Source organism: Thalassophryne amazonica, chromosome 12 (genome assembly GCF_902500255.1).
Source record: "Thalassophryne amazonica chromosome 12, fThaAma1.1, whole genome shotgun sequence".
Classification (NCBI taxonomy): domain Eukaryota; kingdom Metazoa; phylum Chordata; class Actinopteri; order Batrachoidiformes; family Batrachoididae; genus Thalassophryne; species Thalassophryne amazonica.
The window spans coordinates 61,706,395-61,726,104 of NC_047114.1; the positions used below are offsets into that span (position 1 = coordinate 61,706,395).

The window sequence follows — 19,710 nt, forward strand, 5'->3', positions numbered from 1 at the left end:
CAAAATTTTCATCACAGATAGATATTAGGCCATGGAAGACTCCATTAAATTCTGGAGGTAATCTGGAACCAGATCCAGATTCTGGATTAAGTTTCACTTTATATAGGCTTTGAAGGATTATGTCAAAACTACTTCATGGATTCTAACCAAAATTTCACCAAAAATAGATAGTAGGCCACGGAAGACACTACTGAATTTTGGAGGTGATCTGGATCCAGATTCTGGATAAAGATTTCCCTTTATATCAGCTTTGAAGGATTTCTTCAAAACTACTTCAGGGATTCTCACCAAATTTGCACCACAGATAGATATTATGGCATAGAAGACTCCACTGAATTTTGGAGGTGATCCAGATCCAGATTGGTGGACGTCAGAAGTCTTTGATTGCTCTTGTTATATAAGATTTTATTCACTTTATGTACTTAATGAAATGTTCTACAAATTGTGGGAAAATATAAGATTTTATTTGTCTTATTTACTAACAGAAACGTTGTACAAATAGTGGGAAATTTGTTGCTGTTAGCAAAAAACAGATTTTAGCTAATGTCGCCTCAGTGTTGTCAAGTTAAACTCAGTCACAAGGAACACTGACAGCATGCCTTTCACAGTAAAGATACAATGAAAAACTGCGGTAGGAGCTAATTAATGAGTGATAAGGTTTTGGTACAATAGGATCAAACATATACAGATCTGTGCATCTCAGAAGGCACTGGATTTTGAAAAAAAAAAATTTACACTGTAATTTATTATTATTGTAAGAATTCCCTGCCGTTTGCACAGCATGTCTGCTTTAACCCCCAAGAGACCAAGGGGGGGGGGGGGCATTTATGACCCCGGACATTTATTTTTGTGCACCATTTTTCTCATTTTAATTGGAAAAACGTTTCCTACCATGAATTTGTCAATCTTTTTGTCCTGCATTTGTTCATAGAATTTTGCAAGGATCAGCTAATCTGTGTGGCAACTATGCACACTTGTGCTGAGTCACTTATGACCCCACACACTATGACTCTTCTGGGTATATTTCCAGTGATCCCTGTGATGAAACACCTCCTCCTGTGAACACTGGTGATACTAATGCAAACTGTGGGAGTTTTCAGGGTCTTGTTCGGAAAGCCCTCTCACATTCCATTTGGGACATTTGTTGTATCCATGTTTGCAAGTCCTCTACCCAGATTGTGTGCAAGCTCATGCAAAACACTCTGATTTTGACGTCTAGCCAAATTAATTCTGGGACACCGAGCAGATGGCAGTCTGCTGGACTTCACTGTTCTCCTTAGGGAGGCTACAATTCTCTATTCAGAGTTCACAAACTAGGTACTTAGGGTAGGTAATGCTGCAAGGATTTGTGGTATTGTGGTTGAACTTCTTCAGGTAGGTGGAAGTGCTTTTCTTCTTTGCTTCAGTTGGGGAAACAGGTATCATCTCAACAGAGTGGAAGAGAGGATTTGTCATTTTCTGGAAAAGAAAGGGTGATCATTGAAATTACAGCAAATATAGAGGTGTTACACTGTTCTAACACCCCTGTCACACCTTGACGATTTAGCCAGCGTATGCCAACTGAATTAAAAATGCTGGCATACACAAGAGTACATTTACTAACTTATGGATAAGTTTTGTATAAGTTAAAAGCACGTTGAAGCACGCTGATATGCGTCGTAATACGGCGAATACGTCAAAACAATTTGGGCATACATTATATTTTCAATGCATGCCAGTATATGTCTGATACATCTTGCATATGTAGGACTAAAGTTGTAGGTAATTTATGCCATTGTTGACGCATGTTTCTTGTAAGTTACTCATAAGTCAAAATATGCCAATCAATGTTGTCCATTGATTGGCTGAACAACTGAAGGCTGCAGTCCTCATACAAACAGTTCAAACTGTTTCAGATATTAAAGCCATTCACACACTGAGTGAGTAAGTATAAATTCTAAATCTTACCTATTTGTTTCAGTTGGATTCATCATCACAGCCTGCCGAAAACGCATCCACATAAAGCATCTTGATTTTGGAAAATGACACCTGAAAATACTTTAGTTCCTTATCGTAGCTGAAGAAACACACCATTTTAAAAGAAGTCCCTCTGTGTTTCTCAGCCTGAACCAGAGAACGCTGGCACTTTGTGCAACAAAAAGACAATTATCTTATTTTAAAAGTTGAAAGAGTCACAGTGCCTCATTCATTCATGTTATCGTTTACCAGAGATATCAGTCGATTTTTCAGCATTTTGCGCGTGATGAAAATAAATCCCATGATCCACAAGACAAAAATTAAATTAAATTAAATTTTAAAAAATGGTAAATTACTCTCTTTGGCCTCCGTGTGGAGGGGAGAGGCCGTGCGACAGCATACGATGCAATGACAGCATACGCATAACGAGAAGAATGATCTTAGTCTTCAGGATCCTGGGGCCTGTACTACGAAGCGGGGTTAACTTACTCAGATGTAACCCAGGGTCAACCTCTTAAACCGGGGTTGACAAAACCTGGTTTTCTCAAGTGGTGTTAATCGGTACTACAACGCTGAATAAGATGTTGATTTGTTGAACCTGTGTTAACCTAAGTGGAGTATGTGTGCATTCACATAAAAGGGGCGGGTTGCAGCGTACGTCACCATTTTTCAATGATGGCGCGGTCACCTTACTTTACCGGAGAAGAATGCACGATTATTATGCGGAGCTACGAGGAATTTAAATTAATGTTAAGGGGGAAATCAAACACATCGTCTGCCAGTAAAGCAAGACAGGCTTGTTGGCAACGTATTGCTGATCGGGTAAATGCGTACGTACAATTCAATTGTTCTCCAAATGATTAACCTGTGGAATGTCTAATATGTGTAAAAAAATGACCCTCTTTCATTAATTACACCCAGATGCAACACGATTCAGAAGTGGGCGTAGGCCTACTAATAAATGTTAGGTTAATTTAATGTTTCCTAAATAGGCTACCTTGACTGTATGATTGCTATTCCTAAGCCTGTCAATATTTCAGATGCAATAGCAGTGCCAAACGCATCTGGCAGCAGGTGAAGATGAAATATGAAAAAACATCCTTCAGAACGGTAGGTTTATATTCATAGCTTGATAAGCCCCACTTCGCCTAATTAATGGACATGCATTAGACCTATTTTGATATTAGTAATTACCCGTGATTGCATAAAACCCTTCTTTGATTTGCATTGCGAATAAATGGCCAGGGAAAACAACAAATGCATCCAACAATTTAGATAGAGCAAGTACTACCTTGCGAATCTCAGATGTTCAGCATCACCGATGGAATACATAAATTGTCCACTGGCAATATAGGCACAAGGCACATTATCTGCTCGATCGTCGGGGCATTGCTACACTGTAAAAAATGACTTTTTTGTACAGGAAAACACTGGCAGCTGTGGTTAGCAGGGAATTCCTGTAAAACATACAGCAGCACAGTAGATAACATTACAGACATAATATGTATATGGATTTACAGTGAATGAACCACGGCTGACACACATTAAAGGAACTGTTAAATCTACAAACAAGAGCTCTCTTTTTTTGTACATTTAACTGCTGTATTTTTTTACAGCATTTCCCTGGTAACCACAGCTGCCAGTGTTATCCTGTAAAAACAACAGTCTTTTTTTTTACAGTGTATGATGGGTGATGTTACAGACTTCTGGCCCCATCAGTTGACAAAGATGACGAATTCCCTCGGCTGAGAATCAATATCTTTCATAGAGAATATTGTCCGGGTATGTCAGCGGATTCTGGCGGTCTTTAAAAACCCTCGCCCTGCGGAGAGAACCCCTCACAATTTGTGCCCCAATATCAAACGGATCATCCAGGTAGGCCGGCATTGTCTTCGGAGTGATTGAAGGTGGATGGATGGTACTTATAAAGGGAGTGGTTAAGTGAAAACCTCAAGTTAACCGAGAACATAACCTGCTCGGAGCAGGTTTGGCGCCCAGCATAAATTGCCATGGCAGCATACCTCGATCAAAACCTATCCACCTTTCGTAGTACGGGTTAACCGGGAAGTTACTCCACACATCATCAACTTACTCCCGAAGTGACAGGGCCCTAAGCCCAGGAAAGGTGCTTTCAAGGGTCACAGGATTCAGTGCCAGCTACTTGCTGCTCAGAGACCAGAGCACTCTGGTTTTACAACCAAGAAGGCAACTACAAACCACATCCTAGTTCTGCAAATATTGATTGACTGCAAGTATGAATATGAGTCCTTCTTTGCAACCTGTGTTGATTTTCATAAAGCATTTGATTCAGTTGTTTAATGTGTTTTGTGGAATATCCTGAGAATTTATGGGATCCCTAATAAGTTGCTGGATATCATAGCCGGTATACAGACACTTTCGGTGCTGTGAAGAGTCAAGGCAGTCTGTGATTTTTTTTTTTTTCCCCAGTGAATTCTGGTGTTCAGCAGTAATGTGTTCAGGGTCCTTTTCTGTTCAATGCTTGCACAGACTGGGTGTTCAATAAGGTCATGGAGTCCAGTAGCTTTTGTGCCTTTGTCGGTAAGGAAAGGTTCAGTGATCTTTGTGATCAGTGAAAACTCTTTTTGCAACAGTTGCAAAAACAGATTGAGAAGTTGAAGTGTCTTGTTTTGCAGTGGTCCAGACTTTCAATAACTTCTTGGACTCAGCCATCAGAAGTATATCTGTATATAATCAGTGGTGGGCACAAATAACCAAAAAATTAACTTTGATAACAAGATAACTGAAAAGTTACCTTTGATAAAGATAAACCACCCAAAAATGTATCAGAAGTTACAGATAATCGATAAACTCCGGTGTTGTCTCTGGTACATTTGCAATTACTAAGAAGCTGAAATTGATTTTTAACACGATCACTTTTGAAAACATCAAAAGCGACCCAAAGAATGTTTGCAGAGGGTAGAACAACATAACTTATTAGGAAACTTTTAACAGGTAGGTCTCAACTGCTTTAAAGTTTTAAAAATGGTTTTTACTGTTCAGCTTGGTTTACTATGTTATCGGTCTAAAAGTTATCGGACGGCAATTCATCGGAAGATAATTAGTCCGATGATGGTTTTTAAATTTATCTAAAAAGATAATCCGATAATGAAAACATTATCTTTGATAATTATCTCTTATCGGATTATCGGAAGTGTGCCCACCACTGTATATAATGAAAGGGGAAAACTTGCTGAGAGATTTACTCTTCTCAGCAATGGGATTCCTATCACTAGGTGGCCAGCCTATGAGGTCACAAAACATCTGGGAAGAGCTCTTGGAGTCATGACACCACGGAACAGAGGTGTTTGGTGATGTAAATATCTTTGATGAAAACAGTGATCTTAGTCTTCAGGGTCCTGGTACTTCCAAAATTAGGCTAGTATCTCACTGGGCTGCGACAGCCTGTGAACGGCATCTGCGAGAAAATTCACGCAGTTTGGCGTGAGGTTCTCAGCTGTTCACTGTCCCCTCACCTCAGTCAAAGAGTGGCGCTCACGTGTCACTTGATTTTTGTGCAAACCAAAAAAAAAAAAAAATCCCAGCGATGAACACCCTTGCCAAATCATCATGCAGGCACCTTGTACCCCTCACCACATCATCTCTGCAACTCACGTGCACAACTTGTGAGACAACTTGTGAGGCGTTAACACACACACTTTCCCTTTTATATGACTGTTGAGGAACAGCACTTCTGGAGGTGACTGAACACTCCAACAACCTCCAGCCACCCTGCTCTGCAACCGGCCGCCACTCACCCAATGTGCGCGTGCGCTGGACTGGACATGCAAGCTCCACGAACCGGTTTATTGTGTTAAATTTTATATATATATATACAACCTGATGGATTTGACTCACGTGTGCTTGCATGAGCCAACCTTGAACCATCGTGCACATGCGTGAATTTTTTCACGCCTGTCGATTGCGTCAGTTGCTGGCAGGCAGCCTTTGCGTGAGGATGTGTGGAGTGCTCTCGACAGATTTTCATTGCAAGGAAAATGGCGGAACAACTGGAGCAGCGCGACTGCATCAAATTTAGCCAGAAACTGGGCGACAGCCAGGTGGAAACCATTCGGATTATTCAGACGACTTTCGGTGATGATGCTATTGGCATCACACAGATTAAGGAGCGGTACAACCGGTTTAAAAACGTCCGCACAATGGTGGAGAGCAAGCCGCGCTCCGGTCGGCCATCAATATGCTGAAATGACCACATCATTTCCAAAGTGAACGCTGTGGTGATGCGGGACCGTCGTGTGACTATCAAAGAAATTGCGTAAGAGGTGGACATCAGCACTTTTTTGGCACATTCTACTATGACAGAAGATTTGGCCATGAAAAGAATGGCGGTGAAATTCGTGCCGAAGCTGCTGACGGCGGAGCAAAAGCACCTTCATGTTGAAGTCTCACAGGACATGCTGGACTCTGAAAAATGATGCCCACCTCTTCCACAATTTCTCCAATAGTTACACGACGGTCCCGCATCACCACAGCGTTCACTGTGGAAATGATCTGGTCATTTCAGTATGTTGATGGCCGACTGGAGCGCGGCTCGCTCTCCACTGTTGTGCGGCCATCTTTAAACCGGTTGTACCGCTCCTTAATCTGTGTAATGCCCATAGGATCATCAACGAAAGCCGTCTGAATCTTCCGAATGGTTTCCACCTGGCTGTTGCCCAGTTTCTGGCAAAATTTGATGCAGTAGCGCTGCTCCAGTCGTTCCGCCATTTTCCTTGCAATGAAAATCCGCCAAGAGCACTACACACGACCTCACACAAAGGCTGCTTGCCAGCAACTGACACAATCGACAGGCGTGAAAAAATTCACGCATGCGCACGAAGGTTCAAGGTTGGCTCATGCAAGCACACGTGATTCAAATCCATCAGGTTTTTGCAAAAAATAAAAAGGTCGGATACTTTTCTAACAGACCTCATATACATACATATATATATATATATATATATATATATATATGGCGCACACTTGCCATGCACATTTGGGATGGACATGTCCTGTCTGGCCATGACTGAGTGGCATGAACTGGATATCTTGTTTATTTATTTAATTATTATCTGAGGACAGAAGTGGCGTTAAGTTTAATGGTCCTGGTTGTTGGTCGCTATTCATTGTGAATTATAATTCAAAAGCAGAATTTTCAATTTTTCAAATGCCTTTTTTTTAAATGGAAAAAATTACATATTTACAGTAAGGAAAATAAGTATTTGAACACCCTGCAATTTTGCAAGTTCTCCCACTTAGAAATCATGGGTCTGAAATTTTCTTCTTAGGTGCATGTCCACTGCGTGACACAGAATCTAAAAAAAAAAAATCCAGAAATCACAATGTCTGATTTTTTTAATAGTTTATTTGTATGTTACTGCTGCAAATAAGTATTTGAACACCTGCCAATCAGCAAGAATTCTGGCTCACACAGACCTGTTAATTTTTCTTTAAGAAGCCCTCTTATTCTGCACTCTTTATCTGTATTAATTGCACCTGTTTGAACTTGTTACCTGTATAAAAGACACCTGTTCATGCACTCAATCAATCACACTCCAACCTGTCCACCATAGCCAAGACCAAAGAGCTGTCTAAGGACACCAGAGACAAAACTGTAGACCTGCGCAAGGCTGGGATTGACTACAGGACAACAGGCAAGCAGCTTGGTAGTAGACAACAACTGTTATGATTATTTATTAGAAAGTGGAAGAAACACAAGATGACTGTCAATCTCCCCCGGTCTGGGATTCCATGCAAGATCTCACTTTGTGGGGTAAGGATGATTCTGAGAAAGCTCAGAACTACACAGGAGGACCTGGTCAATAACCTGAAGAGAGCTGGGACCACAGTCACAAAGATTACATTCATAACACATGATGCTGCCATGGTTTAAAATCCTGCAGGGCAGCAAGGTCCCCCTGCTCAAGCCAGCACATGTCCAGGCCTGTTTGAAGTTCACCAGTGACCATCTGGATGATCCAGAGGAGGCATTGGAGTAGGTCATGTCGTCAGATGAGACTAGAATAGAGCTTTTTGGAATCAACTCCACTTACCATGTTTAGAGGATGAGAACAACCCCAAGAAAACCATCCCAACCGTGAAGCATGGGGGTGGAAACGTCATACTCTGGGGGTGCTCTTCTGCAAAGGGGACAGGACGACTGCACTGTATTGAAGGGAGGATGGATGGGGTCATGTATTGCGAGATTTTGGCAAACAACCTCCTTCCCTCAGTGAGAGCATTGAAGATGGGTCATGGCTGGGTCTTCCAGCATGACAGTGACCCCAAACACACAGCCAGGGCAACTAAGGAGGGGCGCCGTAAGAAGCATTTCAAGGTCCTGGAGTGGCCTGGCCAGTCTCCAGACCTGAACTCAATAGAAAATCTTTGGAGGGAGCTGAAACTCTAAACCTGAAAGATCTAGAGAAGATCTGTATGGAGGAGTGGACCAAAATCCCTGCTGCAGTGTGTGCAAACCTGGTGAAAAACTACAGGAAACGTTTGACCTCTGTAATTGCAAACAAAGGCTACTGTACCAAATATTAACATTGATTTTCACAGGTGTTGAAATACTTATTTGCAGCAGTAACATACAAATAAATTATTAAAAAATCATACATTGTGATTTCCGGATTTTTTTTTTTTTTTTTTTTTTTTTTTTTAGATTATGACTCTCACAGTGGACATGCACCTAAGATGAAAATTTCAGACCCCTCCATAATTTCTAAGTGGGAGAACTTTTTCCTCACTGTATAAATACACCATTATTTGTAAAAAAAAAAAAAAAAACAACACACATGTTACAGTAACTTGTGTTTTTTACAAATAAATAAACCAACCACCCAGTGAAGGAGACTCATTTTCCTATAATGCCTTTTGGAACGTGTGGCTGTTCACGCTCAAACCTTCAGAATTAGCGCATTAGTTTAAAAGATATGTGTGATATTTTCACTTTATAAAAATGACAGTTACCACTAATGTTGATAAACTGTCCAGAATTAGTTGTTTACAAATGAAACCATGAGTAAAAAGTGCTTTGCGTTTCATGTCTCCTGCTCACTGTTTGTGTTGTAGTTGTGGAAAGTAAATGAAACTTTTGTGGGGAGGGCAGCAGCAGGCAGTGTACATAAAGACAGAAGCTCTGGCTTCTTGTTCGTTTGGGGTTTGTGGTCACCTTTGAGTTTACTCTGAAGCCTCCCCAGTGCTTAAACTCAGAACTGGCTTAATAGTAGCTGACAGTGTACCGAGTCAGTACTAAAAGTTAGCGGTTAGCTGTAACTTCTGCTAAATCAGCGGTTTATTGGTTTAGCGTTATAAAAGGTAACTTTCAGTTAGCGGATTCGCGGTTATCAAAGCTAACTTTTTGGTTAGCTGTGCCCACCACTGGCAAAGGACGTGTAAGTGCCTGTGTAACGGAGGCCAGCAGGTGTCACTGTGCAGATGTAGTTAGTAAACCTCACTCCCAACAGCTCAAAAGGATTCTCTGGTCACAAGGCCAGAACCCTGGGTTTTAGCCTTCTGGTTAGAGAGTCCGACTCCCATGCTGGAGCTCGTGAGTTCGCATCCCGAGGGGAGCGAATGGGCGGAGTCTTAACAACACAACGCAGAGTGCAGCCGCTACACCTGCTCATCTTTCATGTGTGTGCTGCGTGGCATGTTAGTAGCTCTTGCGTGGTATATGTGGGGACTGCTCAAGATTTGTGGCCGTAACTTTTGCTGCCACTCCGGACGGCATTCAGCATACAGTCGTCCGCTATGTGTGCACGTGTCAGGAGGACCAATTCGGTGAGATTCCACATGATAAAGTTATTGCCTTTTTGTCTGTTTTAACGCTATGTTGGTTCTTCTTTAGTGCTTTTAAACTGAGCTATATTTGAAGCAAATTCAGTAAGAAACAAGTGAAGATAAAGTCAACAGACTGTAATGCCAACTTAATATAAAGTGAACTGAATATGAAGGGAATGGCACATTGGCTTAGTGGTTAGCACTGTTGCCTCACAGCAAGAAAGTCGTGGGTTCACTTCCCACCTGGTCTTTTCTGTGTGGAGTTTCCATGTTCTCCCTGTGGGTCCTGCGGCTTCCTCTCACTTCCAAAGACATGCAGGTTAGATGAACTGATGACTCCAAATTGATCATAGGTGTGCGTGTGTGTGTGAATGTGTTTGTCTGCCGATATGTGGCCTTGAGATAGACTAGTGTCATGTCCAGGGTGTACAGTGCTTCCCCTCTTACGACTGCAGTGATAGGCTCCAGCCCCTCCCCAGATCCCCCTGTGACCCTTGATTGGAGCAAGCGAGTATAGAAAATGTATGAATGAATGTGAAGGTAACTGAAAAGATAAGTAGCAGCTTTTGCTAAGTAGTAGAGTGAGAAATCAGAGTTGGACTCCCAATAGGTAGACCTGGGTTCAATTCCCAGAGTGTGCTTCATGCTATCTGTCTGTGTCCTTGGACAAGATACTTTTTCTGCATTGTCCCAGTCCTCCTAGCTCTAAATGGTTGTGAGTCTCAGCTGGGGAAATAACCTGTGATGGATCGGTAAACTATCCACAGGGAGTCTTTGAATCTCATCTGCTTCACAATTTAGCATCCATGGATGACCACCAGTCCTATGGGATTCCGGTCCTATAAAGGACTTCTCCTCCTCCTACTAACATATACCAACATGAATAAAAAGGACTCTATCCCAGTGCATGCTGGGAATAGAAAACACAAAATTTGACCCAATTACAGCCCGGTGGATTATTTTTAAGTTATGGTTAGTGACTCCTCCAGCCACACTTAAAAAGCTAATTTGTCAGCTTGGGGGGAGGGCTCCAGGTTTGACCCAGATGTTCTGGATGAGTTACTGGGTTAGCAGCAGCTATTGTCACCTGACCAGCTGAGAGTCAGCCAAGCAGATCTAATACGCCAACCCCGATTTCACAGCAGCTCAATTTACTGAACTCACATCTCATTTCGGGTCCGTCAGCAGCTTCCAGACTCACAAACAAAGTGCTTTCCCTCTCTTTTTCTCCGCTACCTTTCACTTCTCCTTTGTGCAGTTTTTTTTTTCCTTGTTTTCTGCACCATCATTCTTTTGGCAGTTTGTTCACTGCTACTTACCTCGTGTGTTTCTGAGAATCTGTCTTCCTCCGTGTAAGATATTGCCATGTTTTGCACATCAGAAGATTTGATTGCCATTTTTAAGTTTGTGCTGATGCTTCGCCGTATGAGCTGCCTTCAACTGTCAGATAGGTTCATGTTTGTAAAGCTCCACCTGTCCGGCTCCATCACTTCTTCACACCGTCTTCCTCTCCTTCTGCTGCTGCCTCCGCCCATTTCTGCAGAATGAGCTGTGTTTGTGGAGCAGATAATTTAATTGTTTATCTCCCAACTCTGGCCTGTGCCATGGGGTATATGAGATGGAAAAGCAGAAAGAAAGAGGAGGGCACGGGCTGTTTTCCTTTCATCTAACGGCAGAAGCAAATGGATGACAGCTTCAGCTAGCGCGACCTCAGCTCGCTCGACCCTCTTGTATACACAAAACACATAGGTGCACCCGAGCTGACTTAACAACTCAAACATTCTCTCTGAGCTCGCAAAAACATGTAATTTAGACTTCTGCATTTATTGATCAGTCTTCTTGTAATTTCAAAAACAACACTTAGAAATAATTTGTGTGCAATAAGGGCATGCAGATTCAATCCAGCAGTGATATTGATTCCATATCCAACAGTCCGATGCATCATAAAAACCCATGATTCTAATTGAACTGGTTCAATTTTATGCTTATTAAAATAAAAAATAAGAAATATTTGTGTGAATATCTAAAGACTTACTCTGCACAATGATGCAGTATGAAAGGATACAGAAACACGCACTGTATTAAAGCATATATGGAGCAACTGCAGTAATGTGTGTGTTCATAAGATGAGACCACATCACTGTATTTCAAGCAAGTTCAAAACTTTAGAGATACAACTGCTGCTGTGTATCCGATATTACTTCATAATTTGCACTTATGTTATATGTTTGTTATTACAAGCAGAGAGACACATACAGAAGCACACAGGTGTGTGCACACACACACGTACATGCACACATTAGTAATTCAGTAAATGGGAACCTGCCAAAAGAAACGTAATGGCACACTCATCCACGCCCAATGTCCATGTACATCTGTAAGAAATTTGTGAGAGGTGAAGATGTACGTTTCCGTTGTTGAGACCCCAAAACGAAAGTAACAGAGAGAAATAATAATAATAAATAAAAGCTGCACACCTTGACAGGAGACAACTTTCAAGGTGCACACATGAAGATGTCCACACCCACAGAGTCTTGGAGTGACCAGAGAGAGGTTAAAATAGAAAAAAAAATGCAATGTATAGCACTCAAAATGCTATTGTGTGTACACAGTGTATTACTTGGTCCTATAGTATTATTATTTTATTAAGATGAACACTTTTGCCAGCACATTTGACAATGTATTTGGAAAGTCTGATTGAACAAAATCTATGTGTTCAGAAAATGTGTTTTGTGTTTGTTATCCACATAAACATCTAATAATAACTTGTCTCACACAGGACGTTATGTTCTATATTTTATATTATGTGTGAACTAGGCAACTGCACAAGGCAGACGCGAACAATCAATCATGGTATAATAATAATTGTATCTTATGTCCTCCTTTGCTGCACAGATAGATGTGCACACCATAATGTGCTCTGTGTTTCTTCAGTGATACGATCCTGCATTATGTTGATGCAGCACTGTCTAACATTGATGCAGCACTATTACACTGTATCATCACGTAGTGTTTGTGCTGGCTTTAGCTGCTGTGTATGATTAAAACTGCAGTGATACAAACTGAACAGGAACAGGAATGAGCATATATATATATATATATATATATATATATATATATATATATATATATATATATATATATATATATATATATATATATATATATATATATATATATATGTGTGTGTGTGTGTGTAAATCAGACAGAGTGGTTGGGCGTGTCAGCCCCCATCCTTCATGTGTACATTGCACTCACCCTTTCAATTTTGAGAGCTTAATCCTTTCTGCTTCTTCCTCGGGCGCCATGTCAAAGACAGTTTCAGAGGAGGCGTACTTGACAGAGCAGGCTGAGAAAAAAAGAACACTGTTCGAAATTCAAGAAGCCCTTAGCGAAAATAAAAATTTGCAGTACGAATAGCACACTGTGTAAAACAAGAAACCCTGGCTTGTGCTGTGCATAATTATAGCACATTTACAGAGGCACTCTTTATCGTGCTGCAATCACAGTATAGGAGGATAAGAAGAGAGTCAGTAAAAGAAGTGACAGAACATCGCTGGGTTGTTGCCATGGGGTGAAGCTGTGCAGTCTATGCCAGCTAACTTCTAGATGGAAAAAGCATTCTTTGTAGAAGCAGTGAGAGGTAACGAATAAAACCACTGGCTTGTACAGGCACAGAACAAAGGACACTTTAGGTGACATCGAAGTTTTTTAAAAGTTGTTTTGAGACTTCGTTTTGACTCCCAAACTTTGGGCGTGCATGCCTTGAATCTGAATTCGTTTCAGTGTCTGCTCACGTTTTAATGGAGATGGGGAAAACGGCCTGTATTTATGTTGCATTTTTTCATTTAATGCAGAAACATTCATTCATTCACACACCGATGCTGGAGGTGCTGCCACATCGGGACCAGTGTAGGCATTTAGGTAGGGAGGGGTGTTATTTCAAAAAATTTGGAAATCTATAAATGTTTGCATGGAATATGGAATACATGGAATAAACCATAGCAGGATAAATTTTGGGTCATTTGGTTCCAAAAACCCATATGGACAGAACGTTTGAAAATTTCAAGTAACGTGTGTGTCGTATATGTGCTGTTGACGTAGGAAACCACTCTGTTGCTTATTATTAGTTCATTGTCACCATGTCATTCTTTACATGTGATGATTATACTCAACTGATGTTCCTGAAATAAACACTACAAAGATTTTGTTTGTTACAACTGATCGTAACATATGTACTGAAATTAGTTTTTTTGTCAATTACGCTTAAAAAACACCAGATAGGCTTATTGTTACTATAAAAGTCGACTATAAACTTGGGGTCAAGCAACATTTGGAGCCAAATTTAAAGTCTCTAGGTGCAGCGGTTCTCAAGATAAGACATTTTCGGCGATATTTTTGGCGATTTTTGAACCGATATCTTCACTGGCTCTGTCTATATGGGTTTTTGGAACCAAATGACCCAAAATTTATCCTGCTATGGTTTATTCCATGTATATTTCCATATTCCATGCAAACATTTATAGATTTAATTTAATTTAATTTAACTAGCTTATAATGACGCCTTACATAAAACAAGTCAACATAAAATTGAATAAATAATTAAAAATGAATAAAAAATTCAAATACATAAATAAAAACAGAAGTAAAAGAATAAAACAATTTCTACAAGAATAAAAGATTTCCAATTTTTTTGAAATAACACCCCTCCCTAATTTAGGATCTTGCTCTAGGGAATTATAATTGCTTTCCTGCTTAACTGTGAAGTCTATATTAGGCTACTGAAGGCCATTTATTTATTTATTTATTGGTGGGGGGTGGGTAAATATACAATTTGGATTAGCACAATTATTTTAATTTAAACATGCTTCCAAACATTTCCTCCCACTTCCAAAGACATGCAGGTTAAGCGATCTAGAAGTGTGAGTGAACATGTTTGTCTGTCTGCATGTGGCCGGTCCTGGTTGTACCGCTCTGCTCACCCAAGGAATGAATAATAACTTTTTTATATACATGACCTTCCTACCATATTCTGCATAAAATGCAATAAAAGACAGCAAAACACCAAATATATAAAACAGTAATTTATTAAACACAGTAATAAAATTACAAATACATAAAACACCAAATAAAACATTAAGAAAAAATGACTAACCATCACTGATTCTGGGCAGCCAAAACAAATGAAAAAAACACATTTTTCACACTAAATGGGGCAAATAAACATAAATATAGGTGATGAATTTGGCTTTCATGGGAAATGGGGAACATTGCGAAACCTGTGGTCACATTTGAAGCCAAAACCTTCTTATTATTTGTTGTTGTTGTTTGTTTGCTTTTTTTTTTTTTTTTTTTGCTTCAAAAATCTCAGTAACACTGAAATTAAAATACCAAACAAAGTACAATATCAATTTGACAGTGGCAAAATTTTCAACCGTTTCACATTTGATTTGTTACTCCGCGCCCTGACCGCTTTGCTACACAGATGTCAATAATGGCGCTGGAGTGACGACGATGTTGTTATGGTAAGCTTTGCTGACCAAATTACTTACAGAAAAATAAACCGTGCAAACAATGAAATTGGATTAGAATGGGAATAAGCCACTTGTGTGTGATGATTTGCGGATCTTAATGCTGGATTACGGTGCTAAATAGCCGTTTTACAATTTTACAAACTCAATTTGCCACCATAAATTCCAGCATTAACATCCACAAATCATCAGACACAACAGGGTTATTCCCTAATTTTATGGCCGGAAATCTCACACGATTAACCAATCAGATTTGTGGAACAAATGTAACTGGATTAGAATCTTAGGTTATAGAACTCATTAAGTAGGTACCAAAGAAGAAAACTCATTTCAAATGATTTGAACAATGATATTAATCCATCATAATATTGAAGTGACTTTTTTAAGTGTACAATGAGAGACTGTGTCCCATTCAGAGGAAATTTCACTAAAAATAACAATGCTGACTTTACAGGGTGTTGAAGCAACAAAGAGAAGACCCCAGGGTCAAAATGTAACGGAAGCACAAAGAGTCCAGGAGCCAAAAAGCTCAGGATGAAAAGAAAAGGATTCAAGGGAAGGAAGGACTGAAGCACAAACGCTTCCTACAAACCAAAGTAAAATCTTTCTCTCTTTCTTTCTCACAGGAGCATTACAGATAGAAAACAGCGATGAAACAGACCAAGGAAAATATGAGTGTGTAGCCAACAACTCTCAAGGCGTACGCTACTCCTCTCCTGCCAACCTGTATGTGCGAGGTAGGACTGTGACACGGAGTGCACATACATGCACGCACCTGCACACACACACCTTACTGCTCATAGGGCATAAACCAGATTATTTCCTTTGGTATAACTGTGCATTTTGATGTATATTACTAACCCATCCATTGTCTACAGTATGTGTTTATCCTGTTGATTTGTATTTTTTTCACAACCACCCTTAACAAGCCCACTTCTCTTAAACCTTGGTGGTAACTCCTACAATGTAACTGATGTGGGAACACACCTCGGTTTAACTGCAAGAATACGTCACTGATCCACTTACTAAAATGGTTTCTGTACTTGAGGCAGATTAATAGTTTGAAATTGCTTCACAAATGATGTACAGATTAATTGGAAGATTTCAGTGTAATTGGAAATGAACTAATCAGGATGACATTTCCTCTTCAATTGGTGAAATTTAGTGGCATCTACAGGTCATCCACTGTATCCTTTTCTACCTATATCTATCCTATAACCGCTGGACTGTGGGTGCTGGAGGATCATTAGCTTATGGTTGAAAGATCACATCCACAATGGATACGTTCCAGCAATCTCTGCCAAAGAGCTTTTCATCTGTGTTTATGCCTGCAGGACATCCCAAAAACTATTCAACAGATTTCAAACATTGATGGAGTGGGATTTAGGTTAAGGAATTGCTGATTAGTTTTTGAAGCAGTTTGACATCCAGATGCAGGTCCAAACATCTCATTTAAATCTATCTCAAAATCAAATGAACTCTTCCTTGACCCACACAAATTTTCATTTTAACCCTTCAGAATCTTTTTGAGATATCCTGCAGACAATCAAATGTTGAAACATCGATGAGGATTCATCATCCAGGTGAAGATAAGACATAAGACGACTTTATTGTGATAATGTCTATAAGTTGAGTGAAAAGCAACTGGAGTTCTTGTTTCGGTCTTCAAGGTAAAAACAAAAAATCCACCCTAATGGATTGTTTTTGGTCAAGAGCAATATTAGAATGGCTTCCACTTGTCCGTCCGTCGGTTTTTTTGTTTGTGTATCCACTGATCCAGATCACATTGAGCAAGTCGTGATGTTAACTATGGAACAGAACTGTGTGAAACTTGCCATGTTTCTCAAGTGTGGATGAAATGAGTTATGAGGATACTTCAAAACGTTCTTGGCCGAGTCATGCTGTTGTGGAGTATCTGGAGGTCCAAGATATGACGTTTTTCGATGAAGGGATAGTGAAGCTTGAACATTCAGTGGACCGAGTGCAATGAATTTAAGGGAGACTGTTGAAAAATAATACAATGGCAATCCTTCACTTGTAATGTTTTCTGGGTGAAGCTGAGATCTTTTTGAAGTACCTTCATAGAAGAAGAAATTTGTGTGCACTTTTTTGAGGATAGTTGACAATGATTTGATAGGGCCCCTTCCCACATAGTGCAAAGTTCTGCAAAGATCTCACTGTCACATCACCCAGGTGAGCTCTGTTCCACATGATGCGGTGTCCTGCGGTGCACTGTCCACAAGACACGTACGCGCGGCCGGTTGGAGACGCATCAGCAGATGTGGACATGAATGAGACGAACGAACTACTTCTCATTCATGTCATTTCATGACTGTATGTCTGTGACCGTGGGTCATTTACAGAGGAACAGACTGATCATATTTGTATTGCTCGTTTGATAAATGCGGTGTTTTTATATGGTGTGTGATTTAAATTTTTTTGTAATACTTCCATGTCCTTCATGATATGAGGCAGATTTCCACAGCTCTCAAAGAGCAGTTCCATAGCTCAGTGATAAAGTCTCTGACTGGTAATCAGAGCTTTTGATGGCGCGAGTTCGCGTCCAGTGGGTTGTATGTTTTTTTCTCTTTTTTTCCACATTAGCCAATGTGGAAAAAGCGGCGTGATGCGGTCCCACAGGTACCAGCTGGTTTTATTTTTTTTATATTCCACATAAGTGGCGGGATGTGGTCCCACAGGTACCAGCTGGTTTTATGTTTTTTTTTTTTATTCCACATAAGCGGCGCAATGTGGTCCCACAGGTACCAGCTGGTTTTATTATTTTTTTAATTCCACATAAGCGGTGCAATGTGGTCCCACAGGTACCAGCTGGTTTTATTTTTTTATATTCCACATAACCGGCGCGATGTGGTCCCACAGGTACCAGCTGTTTTTTTTTTTTATATTTCCTCCACATAAGCGGTGCGATGTGCCGCAGCTGGCACTGTGTGTTCCTGCCCGAAAGACACCGATGCGTGCACGAACTCTTGCACCTGGTTTGTGCACGCCTGCCTGTCGCCTCCATGTTTCATGGTGCACTAATTTCGAACTGTTTCACACTGTTTCGCCGTTTTCATCTAAATGCCGTCCATTATGTGTGAAGGGGTCAGTAAGAATGGTAGGGTGGCTACCACAGATATTCTTCTGAATGTGTTGCACTCAAAATAAAAATTTCGACATCAAACCAGCCGAGTGCTGAGTGTAGGCACAACAAATATTCTGAAGCATGGAAAGAATCTGAGATATTGTGAATTGAGGGTGGATTGTGGACCACGCCTAACCTGCGCCATCTTGTGGTTATCATGGGTAGGGCCAAGGTGGGTGGGAGTCTTTTGCCAAGGGGCATGACTGTTCAGGAGGACATGATGCCAAATGGGAGCAGGCAGGTGGTGCTCTGGGACAGTTAGATAAGGTGCACCAAGTTGCAGCTTGGCTCATGACGGCACAAAACAGAGCCGAACTCTGCCTGGTGCAAGAGCAACTTAAAGACCTTCATTGGGAACATGAATGAGGTGGCTAACATTAGCAAGTAGGCAAGGACATAATGCGGATGGCAAGAAGCATGATGGTGCTTCAGCCATATTTGTTTTATAAAGGCAGCACCAAGTCTCTGAGTGATTTTAGAAAATGATTCATCAAATTTCATTTTTGAGATGATATCTGGGTTAGAGATGTCTCACAAGGCTTTTAACATCAGCTCTTCCCTTTCAGTAATTCTTAACTTGTAAGAAAGTTGTGTGCACTATTGGATGGGGGATCAAATCAGAAGTTTTTGTGCTAAAGTAGCTGCCACTTCCTGAAGGTTGCTGCATGCTTGTGGAATTGAAATGAGGCTCTAAGCTGACGTCTCAGCTGCTTATGCTGCGTTTACACATTGACAAGACGTGTTACGAATGTCATATTTGCATCATTCTTGGCACATTCCTGACATTCTTAACGTGAATTAACGCATCTGAATACGTTTCTTAATAGTGCGTGTTGGTGCGTGATATTTGTGATTTTCATGGAGCATGTTTTTGGCTGTCAAAAAATCTTCCATGAATGTCACACACCACCCTCATTTTGCCTCATGTCGTGGAGGTCGCAACTGAGCGTGTTGATCCGGCTTGATCTTTAATAGAGCATGACAGCGTTCTTCTCTGACGTGTGCACAATTAAACCCTGCTGCACCGCATTCAGCTTCATTGCTGCAGTATGCCGAAGAAGGACAGTGACACCAAGTCGGCTAAAAGTTTCGTTCCAGTGCTCCTCAGTGCGCTCCTGCACGTGTTTCACCTGCTGCGTGTGCCTGATGTTTGGGAAAACGCGTGAGGATAGCCACGTGGAGCCACACATCTGGCTCTCTCAGTTTCCTCCTCTTTTTTGCACCACTCCATGGCACAGAGCCCAACTAAGTATGCAATCACAAAGTTCTTCTGCT

At 40.8% G+C, this 19,710-nt stretch overlaps 1 protein-coding gene across 1 annotated transcript in view; it reads left to right on the top strand.

The window, feature by feature from the left end:
- The window catches only part of LOC117521254 (receptor-type tyrosine-protein phosphatase delta-like), a 188,489-nt gene that overhangs the window by 68,125 nt on the left and 100,654 nt on the right, over nt 1-19,710 (top strand). The window contains 1 exon segment of the mRNA XM_034182585.1: nt 15,917-16,027. Coding sequence (XP_034038476.1) covers nt 15,917-16,027 — 111 coding nt within the window.